Source organism: Macaca thibetana, chromosome 1 (genome assembly GCF_024542745.1).
Source record: "Macaca thibetana thibetana isolate TM-01 chromosome 1, ASM2454274v1, whole genome shotgun sequence".
NCBI classification, from domain to species: domain Eukaryota; kingdom Metazoa; phylum Chordata; class Mammalia; order Primates; family Cercopithecidae; genus Macaca; species Macaca thibetana.
In genome coordinates, this window is record NC_065578.1 from 189,582,473 (window position 1) to 189,594,615 (window position 12,143).

The window sequence follows — 12,143 nt, forward strand, 5'->3', positions numbered from 1 at the left end:
TTGGGCTTGAGCTGGGCCTTGAAGAATGGATGGGATTTGAATATGCAATATAAAGGGAAAGGGCATGAGCAAAATCTTAGAGCTGTGAGTGAAAGTGGCGTGTTGGAGGACGGTGACAAGATTGCCTTATTGAGCAGTGGGTCATAGTTTCCACAGGTAGGCTATAACGTAGGTAGAATAATAAAAGGGTTAAGTACATGTCCTCTTGAGATTGAGTTTAAATACTGGTGTCCCTACTTGAAACTTATGTGACCTTGGACAAGGTGCTTAAATTCTCTATACCTCAGTTTTCTTCTCTGAAAAAGGGGCCAATAATATAGTTCCCACCTTTTGAGGATTACTGTGAAAATTAAATGAGATGATATAAAGCAGTTACCACAATACCTGGCATTTGGTCAGCACTTGAAAAATGCTGCTGCTTTTATTACACCGTACCCTTAAATGCTTGGCTAAGGTGTTTTTATTTTATTCTGGGAGCCACTGAAAGTTTTTATGTGGAACAGGAAGAGGATGAAAGTGATCTTGAGGAAGATTCAGCTGGTAGTGGTAAGGTGCATGTTCATCAATAGAATGAGAAAGGGACTAGAATAATTAGTATAAATAAGGAAATTAAAGGAAGGAAACACATTTGGGAAGAAAGAGATGAATTGTGCTTTGTAGATTATAATTAACTGTCCACTTGAACTGTTTTCTATAAGCAATCTTATGTCAATATCTTTTATTTTTATGATTTGATCTGTAAGTAAAATGAAAACACAAATAACAAATAATTCAGTTGATCCCCCCATGATTAGTAATTTTAGGTGAAATTCACATTCCATAATTTTTTTTTTTTTTGAAATGGAGTTTCGCTCTTGTTGCCCCAGTTAGAGTACAATGGCGTGATCTCGACTCACTGCAACCTCTGCCTTCTGGGTTCAAGTGATTCTCCTGCCTCAGCCTCCCAAGTAGCTGGTATTACAGGCATGCGCCACTATGCCTGGCTAATTTTTGTATTTTTTAGTAGAGACAGGGTTTCGCCATGTTGGTCAGGCTGGTCTCGAACTCCTGACCTCATCATCCGCCCTCCTCAGCCTCCCAAAGTGCTGGGATTATAGGCATGAGCCACCATGCCCAGCCCATAATTTAAAATCCATTTTGGAAAAATGACCCATAGTACTTAAAAATCACAATTCAAGGACAAAGTTTGCTGTAACTTTTCTGAGAAGTTTTTTGGGGCTTATGGGTGTGAGGTATTATTGGTTTCCTTCTTCATAATATCCATCTGTTTAATTTGGGTCCTTAGGTTCTTGGAGCAATTATACCTAATATGTCTCAGTGGTGAAAAGAAATGAAAACTATAAAAAGCAAACTAGTATTGTGTTTCCAGATCAATGATTAAATTAATATTGGAGTTTCATATAAATGTAGCTGTGGAATGTCAGAAACATAAATAACTCAATATAAAATTTAACATTTATATAATTCAGCCTTACTATTTGTTTAATTCGGTCTTATTCAGAATGGAGTTTCATAGTAATGTGGCTGTGGAATGTCAGAAACATAAATAACAGAAAATTTAACATTTATTTAATTCAGTCTTATCAAGAATGTATATCACTTCTATTTCTTCTAGTGATTAGAGTAGGAGTTACCTGGGGAGAATTAAAGGATTCAGAAATCCCTACCCCAAATAGTCTTCTCCATTCTACTGAAAATTCCAGTAGTAGAGATAAGATAAATTTCTTTGGGTTTTAGAGGTTTGGGGATTTTTTAAGTCTTCAATAGTTCACCATTAAAATAAATATATATTAATGTTCTTTTAGAGGGAATTAGCTAACTTTTCAGAACTCTGAAGGTATGAAACAAGCATTTATAGAAATGTGAAGGTCGGGTTGTGCTAAGATGGAATGGAGGTAAAGGGAGTCTGGAAAGTGGAACAAAATAAACCTTTCATAATCCATAGTAGCCCAAGCCAGGTACTATTCTTTTCTGCTACTTATAAAACTGTAAAGTTTATTACTGTTTCAAGGATTAGTTTTGAAAAGTTTTTTTCCTCTCTTATAATGATGGCAGATATGTTATAGATATATTTTTCTGGGATTTTTCAAGATATTTTAAGTCAAATCATCTGTCCCAGTCTCAGGCCTATCTCCTAGTTGTTCTTTGAAAAATATGGTAACCATAGTTTAAAAAATTGAATTGTCTTTTCAACAAAAGCCTGAAATTAAAAAAAGTTAATCTATAATTCATCATTATACTGAAAATGAAAACATTTATACTTAAAAAATTAATATATTCTTTAATATTTCCATGCTATTTTAGCAATCTAAAGTAGGAAATTAAAAGTCTTTCTGTGGTTATAAAATTTTCTCAGGAAGGCTGGGTGCAGTGGCTCACGCCTGTAATCCCAGTACTTTGGGAAGCCAAAACGGGTGGATCACCTGAGGTCAGGAGTTCAAGACCAGCCTGGCCAAGATGGTGAAACCCCATCTCTACCAAAAATACAAAAATTAGCTGGGCACGGTGGCAAGAGCCTGTAATCCTAGCTACTCGGGAGGCTGAGGCAGGAGAATTGCTTGAACCAGGGTGGCAGAGCTTGCAGTGAGCCGAGATGGAGCCACTGCATTCCAGCCTGGGTGACATAATGAGACTCTGTCTCAGAAAAAAAAAAAAAAAAATCTCAGGAAAATAAGACAAATCACAGCTATTATTTATCAGAGATTTATTGAAACACTAAATTAAGCTTCTGTTATATACATTGGTTAATGATTAGTAATCTAACACATTAAAAATAACAAAATACTTAAACATGTAGCAGTGATAGTGTATGTTGGGAACAGGTGGTCGGAGTCACACAAATCAACACTGAGACAAAGGATCTCTTAGCAAGGCTAGTTTACTTTCTGCAGAAAGGGTGCTGCTCACTAGCAGTCTTGCCACAAGGGCACACACGAACAAAAGAGACAGGGTCATTTATAACCTGGTGCATCCATCCTACTGCTGTGTCCGGTTTCCACTGGCTGGAACAGGACCTCACATTCTGTACTCGACCTGATTGGCTAGCAACTTAGAACTTCCCAAAAGAGGCAAAGGCAGAGGAGAACAAAGGAAGAGAGGAAGTAACTTTTGGAATGCTGAGAGAGGCAAAAACACTTCCAAATAAGGAAAGAGGAACAGGCTATGACCTAATGCTTGATTGGACCTGTTCAGGCAAGCCAGGGCAAATATCTAGGCTAAAATGTGGAGCTAAGAACAGAGTATATTGATTTCTTTATTACAACTAGCAGAATTTAAGAATATTAGCACAGGTCTTTGAGTAAATTTTGCTTCTAAGAGAGGTTACTATCTATTCTGAATTAGACTGAGAGGAATGTCCCTTTGAAGAGGAACCTGTATTTCATTTTCTACAATTCCCCCCTCTTTTATTTTATAATTCCTCTTTAAACTTGTTTAACATGTCTTGACTCAATTGCTCTGTTTGTCCTTCTAAGAGAAGTAATCATTCTGATTAGGGTGGAGGAAAGTTAGGAATTAGCTTTGTAACAGTGGCAGAGACAAGTTTTTGTATAAAACTTTGAAGGCAGGGAATAATACAACAGCCTGTGAGAATAAGTATACCAATAACAAGAGGTAATGAGGTGAGAATTGAAGTCAAAATCCCTTTCCATCCACTAAACCAATGTTCTATCTTTTGGAAAAAGGATCATCTAGTCCAGAATTTTTGGCAAGTTCACTGGATAGGGCTGTTAATCCTTGCAGCACTCTTGTTATAGTTCCGTCAGGGGCAGTATTATTAGGAATAAAGGTACAACATTGAGTTTCAATCATGATGCAAACATCTCCCTTTTCTGCTAATATCATATCTAAGGCTATTCTATTTTTCCAGGCCATCTGGCTGCTAATATCATATCTAAGGCTATTCTATTTTTCCAGGCTGGTAGGTCTTAGTTGCTCAGCTATCCCTTTGAAGGAGTCCCTAGTATGATTTACAAATCATTGCTGATTGTAATATAGTTTATCCAGTCTGCATTTTTATTTATAGATTTATAGTTAACCACCAGAACAATGTAGATTCAAATCCTGTAGCTATTTGATTCCATGCTTTAAACTTATCTGGCACTCCTCATGGGACCCCAATAACATCTATGTAAACCTGAGGATCAAAGGACTCATATGGAGTTTCCCTTGGCCTGCAGTGTCTTGTTTTTACTTTCTCAGATTGATGAAACGCCAGGGTGAAGGGGATAGTCAATTGGATTAGAGCACAAGTACTGCTACAATTATAAGGCAGAGTATCCAGTAAAGGTCCTCCACAGTACCACCATCCATCTGCTCGGGGACTGATGGGCAAGCTTCTGGATAGGCTTGAGTTCCTTGCATCTTTTTATGCTTCCAAGGAACACCAAATTCTCCCCCTGCTGTGCAAGGCATGAAGTAAACGTGGCATTTAGAGGTGGAAGCTGGATTGCCCTCCAGGCCTGACCCTCAGGGTGTCGAACTTCAGGAAACAGCAGAGAGAGCTTGGCGTGATGGATTATCCCAAGCAGTGGGATTCTGGAAGACAGCCACCATACAGTCCATGCCTGGTCAACGAGGAGACCATCTGAGTGGAAAGGGACAATCTGGGCCTCTGGTCTACCGTGTGCACAAGCGTAACAATCGCTTTTATTTAAAGTGCAAATGGAATATTTAATCCATTTCAGCCAGGTATTTGCATCTTGATATCCTGTCTCAATAGCTAAGGTCTGTCTTAGATATTTCACTTTCACAATAGACACTCTAGTTTTATCATTAGGTGTCGGAGTAACTGGTGTGGGATTTAAAAATGAGGATACTGAAGAAGGGGAAGACGGGGGAATAATGCGTATCTTAAAAATGCCTAGGGGGTCTTTCCCATTTACATCAATCCCCATACCATAGAAGTGAGCAAGGGCAAGTTTAGAGTCAGTTAAAGTGGAGGTGGTGAGAGAGAGGACAGGGTTACACTGATAAGGCTGACAGTTAGAAGGGGTAGTCCCTTTAGTGAAATAGATGAGGGGTTTTAGATTTGCACAAACCTCCTCCGTGGAAGTCTAACCTTGCTCCTGAGTAGTTCAAAGGACATAGTTCCAGCTACTACAAGGTTACCAGGCTGTAGGAGCAGAGAATTGGTGTCTCAGCTGCAGGCAATCACAACTATGAGTGCTAGGAGTAACTGTGTCAGTCAGAGGGCTGGGGCATAAATATTTGTGTGAAAAGGCTAGCTGTCATTAATCCTTCACATCTCCACAAGGTATGACAGAGCAAGCATTAAAGGCAATGGTCTGAGGTGGGTCAGACTTAGTTATATTAATAACAAAGGACCTAATAACAGAATAAGGAGAGGAAAGGAAGCAATATAGAAGGTACATGAAAATTAAGCTTTCTTTAACTTTAACTTGGTAGGGCTCAATCCTGGTACAGCAACCCATGATTCTGACGAGGAAGATGCTTTCTTGACTCGAGTATGGTGGGTCCATCCTTTCTCAGCTGTGTGGACGGCAGTCTCGGTGATTAACAGCACCAGATAGGGGCCTTCCCAGCTGGGCTCGAGTTTTCCTTCCTTCCACCCTTTGATGAGAAGGTGGTCCCCGGGTTGGTGCTGGTGTTCTGGAAATTCTAGTGGTGGCTGGTGCTAAGAGACCTTTGACCTTAAGAGAAGAAAAGGTAGAGGAGAGACCAAGTATATAATTTCTGAGGAACTGATCCTTAGTTTTAAACGTAGGAACATCAGCTGAGGAATGTAAATAAGGCAATCCATATAACATTTCATATGGAGACAGGCCTGTATCCTTTCAGGGAGCTGTCCTGATCCTCAGTAAGGCAATGGGAAGACATTTGGTCCACAGTAAACGAGTTTCTAGAACTAATTTGGTTAAGTGGTTCTTTAAGGTCTGATTCATCCTTTCTACCTTCCATGATGAAGATGGATGCCACAGGATATGATACTCCCATCTAATGTTTAAAACCTGGGATAGCTTCTTAATGACATGGGCTGTGAGATGGGTTCCATTGTCCAAGTCCATATTCTCTATTAGCCTACATTTGGGTGCTATATTCTCCATTAATGCTTTAACTACATAATTAGCTGTTGCATTTGAAAAGGAGGTAGCTTCAGTCTAGTGAGTGAGATGATCTACTCTTACCAACAAATACTTTAGGCAACTGATTGGGGTCATTTCACTGCAGTTCATTTGAACGCTTTGGAATGGCCTTAGTCCTGGATCCCTGCACCTTGGAGGTGATTTCTTTATGACTTGTTTGTTGGTTTTCTTACATATTAGACAACTATTTGTAACTTGCTTGGCTAGGGTATGAATTCCTATACACCCACGAAGTCTGAGAACTGTGGTTAAGACCTCCCTTATGAGAGGTTTGGATAACATCTTCCTTTGATCTAGTAATACCCATTTTCCTTCTGTGTTCTCTTTAGCTTCTATTTTTATTAACTTTTCCTTTTTTAGTGGAAGAGAAGATGGGGACTGCAGTAGGGGAAGGAAGGCAAGGAATTAAGTGAAAGGCATTTTAGAAGAAACAGCAGCTTGTTTGGTTATCTGACCTGCAAGGTCATTTGGTTATTTCCCTGACTTGTGAAAGAAAAGTCCTTTATGCCCTGGGACATGTACAATAGCTATCTCTTCTGGCAACTGGAGATTGTCTAGGATACGAACAATTAGTTCTTTGTGGACTAGATCTTGGCCTTTACTGTTAATAAGACCTTGCTCAGCCCAAAGTTTTCTAACTGTATGTACCACTCCAAAGGCATACTTAGAATCAGTATAAACAGTTCCTTCTTTGTTCTGCAAATATTTCAAAGCTTGATTGAGTGCAAACAGGTCACAGGTTTGGGCAGACTAATTATTGGGCAGTCTTCCTGACTCTACTTCTTCAAGCGTTTCTCCATCAATTACTGAATACCAATTATGTTTTTCTACTTTGACTGTTTTGGAGGAACCATCTATAAACCAGTGCCACCCTGTTTTAAAAGGGGCCTCTCCTAGATCTGGCCTGACTTTTGTTTGGTAGTGAACTCTAGACACAAGTGTTTTTTAAATTTGGGTCTCCTGCCAAGAAACCTGCTGGGTTGAGTGAATTATCAGTAGTCAAGGTTAAATCATCTTTTTCTACTAAAATAGCCTTATATTTCAAGATTCTGGAGTCAGTAAGCCACCTTCCTGCTTTTGATTTTAAATAGCTCTAACTTGGTGGGGTATGCTTGCAGTTTATTTCCCCACAAAGGTTAATTTTTTACTTTCTTCAACTAATACTGCTGTAGCTGCAGCTCTTTATCTTCTCTTACTCGAAACATTTCCTATCTTCAAGTTTTTGGGTGGTGCCTGACTAGAATAGGCCCCTTCCCTGGAGCTTTCAACCCCCCTTGCTCCTTGCTGGAGGTTTCTAGCACTCCTGGGTGCGGTGGCAGTGGCAATGGGGGAGAGGGGCTTGGCTCAACCTCTCCTACTAGAGGCTTCTTGCCCTCCCTTCCTTTGGAGGCTTGCCAAGGGCCTTTTCCCATGTTGAATCCTAGATAGGCCCAATTCTTTGTGCTAGGGATGTCTCGCCTATTCTTTTCCCGGGAAGGCTCAATCCCCCAGATCCTTCAGACTGGGGATATCTTGGCTGTCCCATCCTTAAAGGCTTGCAAAAGGCTCAATCTCTCATACCAGAGATGTCTCGCCGATTCTCTTTCCCTGGGAGGTTAACCTTCCCCTCCTTTTCCCTTTTGGAGGTTCCTTACACCCTTCCTGTTTGTGTCCACACACTCTGTCCAGCAACAGACTGGTAATCGTTCACACACACACACTCAGCTTCCAAAAGCTGACCACCAAGGAAGTACTTTGCCACCCTCTTGCAGCTTTTCCTACCTTGGCCTGTGCATGGAGTCACCTGGTCACTGCAGTCCCACAAGCCTCTCTCTTTCCCCGCGTTGCTGAGAATCCAACTATATTCCTTGCACCAGGTAGGTCCTGGCTCTCCTCCTGGGGCTGCTGCAATGGGCGGCAGGGCACCTCCCCATGAGAGAGGACCAAAGACTGTCCCAGAGGGGAATGTTAATCCCCTATGGGCCACCAAATTGTTGGGAACAGGTGCTCAGTGTCACAAAAATCAACACTGAGACAAAGGATCTCTCAGCAAGGCTAGTTTACTTTCTGCAGAAAGGGTGCTGCTTGCTAGCAGTCTTGCCACACACGAACAAAAGAGACAGAGTCATTTATAACCTGATGTGTCCACCCTACTGCTGTGTCCAGTTTCCATTGGCTGGAATGGGACCTCACATTCTGTACTCAACCTGATTGGCTAGCAACTTAGAACTTCTCAAAAGAGGCAAAAGCAGAGGAGAACAAAGGAAGAGAGGAAGTAACTTGCGGAATGCTGAGAGAGGCAAAAACACTTCCAAATAAGGAAAGAGGAACAGGCTATGACCTAATGCTTGCTTGGACCTGTTTAGGCAAGCCAGGGCAAATATCTAGGCTAAAATGTGGGAGCTAAGAACGGAGTATATTGATTTCTTTATTACAATTAGCAGAATTTAACAATATTAGCTCGGGTCTTTGAGTAAATTTTGCTTCTAAGAGAGGTTACTTTCTATTTGGAGTTAGACTTGGAGGAAAGTCCCTTTGAAGAGGAACCTCTATTTCATTTTCTACAGTATACAATTTATTCTCTAGTACTTTAGTAAGTCCGGGTTCTTTTTTAATTGAATGGAAGTAACATTTCAACCCAGGCTTCTTTGGAAAATTTTAGTAAAGATTGTGGCAAAAAATTTATAAAGGTTTATAAAGGTTTCCAAAGAACCATTTTTATCCTTAGATGATAGATTTCTTTTGTGATCTCTATATTTGACTAAGCTACATTTGCATATGCATATATTTAGTGTCTTCTGGCTCCTTCTTCTTTACTCTTCTTCTTTAATTTGCAGTGCTTAATTTTCTTAGAGGAAGGATGGTAAGACCTGTGATCCCAGATCTTGTATATCGCTGATGCTGTGGTTGCCACTCTGTAGAGTGTTTTGTCAATGTTGTAGATGAATGGGCTTTCTAGATCATTACCAGGTTTTTCTAATGAGGCTTGGTTTTTCAGCTAAAAGGGGAAAAACAATATAGATTTTATCTACATAAAATAGTAGAGTTCAATACTATAGTAGAGTTAATAATATAGTTCAAATTCAATTTGTGTTCTAAATGTGTAAAGAAACTTTGTTAAAACAGCACACATCAATTATTTATACAAAAGGAAGGTTACTATAGAAGAAAGGTATAAATGAAGAGGAAATGTTATCTATATGCCACATATATGATCCTTATCACCATCAGCAAATAATTAGTGTGTCCTATGTTTAGGGTACTCTCTTGTGAGAAATTATTTGATTAGCAAAATGTATTCCTTTACTAAAGAACCTCAAGATACATTACCATAAAGTAACAGTCATTTTAAAAATAAGAAAACATTTATAAATATCTAATTCTTCTGAAGGTCAATGAGGTTTTGTTTTTTGATCAAAGAGCTTTTAAGGTTGCCTCTGAAACTATGGTGTCATCTATTGGCAAAGTGGGAAATTATGTAATAGTTTAAAAACTCCTTTTCCCAGAAAGTTGTTTTAATATTAGCAATTAGTTTATAGCCCATATAAAAATTACATGACAAATTTTGTACTTAGATTTCTTAGATACATCTGGAAGAGTTCTAAGAGATCTCTTGTTACAGATCCTTTTATGGATGAGGCAACTGAGAAAGAGCAAATGACTTACCTAAGGACCCAGACAGATACCTTGATTTTCCATACATTCTCCAAATGGTAGCACACTACTTTTTTTGGTGTGTTTTGTAACTTGAAGTAGAGGGAACTAGATGATTCTAAGGACCTAATTCAATACACATTCGTTCAATACCTAGTATGAGCAAGACACTGTGCTAGACGCTGAGGATGATGGGAAGTTGGGGGAAGGTTACAATGAGGAATAAAACACGGTACCCTCTCTCAAAGAAACGAGTAATATTATTTTCTAAACCCTTAGAGATTTTGTAACTATTACTACTTGTATCATGAATTCACCTTTTTTTGGTGTTTCTTCCATTTCATCCACAGGTAATGCACAGACAAAACAAATAAGATGAAAAAGAGAGCTTGCAATAAATTATAAATGAGATATAAACAACCCTGAAATATATCCATGTTAGCAAAGTCACAGCATAGTTTATCCAGAAGATAAGGCAGACGGTGAGATGGAGAACCCTTAAATTTCCAATAATGTACTTCTTCTGGAAGGATCTCCCATCCAACCTTTGTCCAGATAGTTCCATCACAAATGCAGAAACTCTCCCCAAAGAAGCAGATAAGCAACAGAGAAAAAATCAGTGGTAGTCCTTGATTAGACATCCTTCTTTGTCAACTGAAAAAAAAGTAGCTAAAATTTAGCTATTTTAAAATAGCTAAATTAGCTAAATAATAAAATAAAATAGCTAAATTCCCTATGAAGGGAAGCAGAAATGAGCTATTTAGCTAATGAGCTATTAGCTAAAATGGTGCTTCAATAAAAGCACTTCATATAACCTTGCCAGTCAGCAAAATATGCCCAGCAAAGGATACACTGATGATCATTGTAACATTATCAGTCATAGTGACTCAGGGGTAAGTTCAGTGACGTCATAAAGAACCACATTGGAACTAAAAGGTGTCACCTGACCAATCACATTGAGTTTCTTAAAGATACTTTTTTGTTGTTGTTGTGTTGTTGTTTTGCCAGAATGGTTTCAGCTTCTTCAATTTTCCTTAAAATGAACACTTTACTAATATTTTGTTAGCTAATAAATTCAACTACAGTCATATTAATAGAATCTTATGGAAATAATTTACTCATATCACCTCTAACCTTTCTTCTGAAGCACTGCAGTTTTACATTTACTTAAAAAATAGTATACCACTTCACATAACCTAGTATCTGCTTTTATTTTTTTGTTTGGGAATGTCCTTCCCTTCAAATAGTTCAACAAATATTGAGTGCCTATTCCTTATAATATATTCCTGTGGTGGTGATGTGGTCCTATCAGGTAGTGGGTAAGGGGTGAGGAAGGTGGCATGGTATATGATGAAAAGATGGGACATAGGCCTTGCCTTTAAGGAGTGTACAATCTAGAGGTAAAAGCAAAAACCAATGTAATAATTAAAATGATTCTGATTTCATTATAAAAAATAAATATTATAAAAATAAATATAACAAATTGTAAGTAAATAAAATTATAAACACATAACTGTTGAGAGGGCAATGAGTTCCACTTGGGGGAATTAGGAAATTTTGCAGAAAAAGGTATGTGAGTGGGCTTTAAAGAATGAGTGGAATTTTTGTAGGTGGCAGTGTAGAGAGGCTATCTAAGATTGGGGAAACATAGTAAGCAAAGACATTTTGTGTAAGCATTCATATAACAAATATTTGTTGAGTGCTGACTGTGTGCTAAACACTGTTCTAGGAGCTGAGAATACGTACACAGTGTAGCCCAAAACAGAATCATTAACCTTCATAGAGTTTACTTTCTAGTAGGGGGATACAGAAAATAATTGTATCTATCTAAATCTATGTGTCTGTATCTGTGGAGTGCTATGGTGATATGATACATCATTGTAGTTTTGATTTGCATTTCTCTGGATGATCAGTGATGTTGAGCACCTTTTCATATACTGGTTGCTATTTTGTATGTCTTCTGAGAAATGTCTATTCACATCTTTTGCCCATTTAAAAAATAGGATTATTAGATTTTTTTCCTATTGAGTTGTTAGAGCTCCTTATATATTCTGGTTATTAATCCCTTGTCATATGGGTAGTTTTCTTCCATTCTGTGGGTTGTCTCTTCATTTTGTTGATTGTTTCCTTTGCTGTGCAGAAGCTTTTTAATGTCATAATCCCATTTGTTGATTTTTTTCTTTGGTTGCCTCTGCTTGTAGGGTATTACTGAAAAAATCTTTGCCCAGACCAGTATCCTGGAGAGTTTCCCTATTGGGAGAACCCGCTCCCAATAGTTAACGTGGGTTCTTTTCTATTTCCTAGGTGTCTCGGCTGGTTTGAGAAATAAAGGGAAAGAGTACAAGAGAGAAAAATTTTAAAGCTGGGTGTCCAGGGGAGACATCACACGTTTGCAGGTTCCGTGAT

General features: G+C 38.7%; 2 protein-coding genes across 3 annotated transcripts in view; one reads left to right on the forward strand and one right to left on the reverse strand.

The window, feature by feature from the left end:
* ANKRD45 (ankyrin repeat domain 45) overlaps positions 1-12,143 on the forward strand; it is a 62,908-nt gene that overhangs the window by 25,159 nt on the left and 25,606 nt on the right. The window lies entirely within an intron of this gene.
* TEX50 (testis expressed 50) lies at positions 5,363-10,642 on the reverse strand. Of its 2 annotated transcripts, none has more exons than XR_007721300.1 (3): positions 10,055-10,635; positions 7,866-9,081; positions 5,363-5,651 (listed from the first exon to the last, which is right to left on the reverse strand). XR_007721300.1 is itself a non-coding variant. In XM_050768036.1 (3 exons), the coding sequence occupies exons 1-3, from the start codon at positions 10,376-10,378 to the stop codon at positions 5,636-5,638; spliced, it is 468 nt and encodes a 155-aa protein (XP_050623993.1). In that variant the 5' UTR covers positions 10,379-10,642; the 3' UTR covers positions 5,363-5,635. The 2 variants fall into 2 exon arrangements, 1 of the variants encoding a protein (XP_050623993.1); XM_050768036.1 differs by having other exon boundaries at positions 8,954-9,081; positions 10,055-10,642.

What these genes read in the sequence shown, in the direction of transcription:
- TEX50 (XM_050768036.1), bottom strand. Translation starts at nt 10,378, where the DNA reads ATGTCTAATCAAGGACTACCACTGATTTTTTCTCTGTTGCTTATCTGC. An exon ending in GGAAGAAACACCAAAAAAAG is followed by an intron (nt 9,082 to 10,054) that starts GTGAATTCATGA and finishes TTCCCCTTTTAG; the next exon opens with CTGAAAAACCAAGCCTCATT.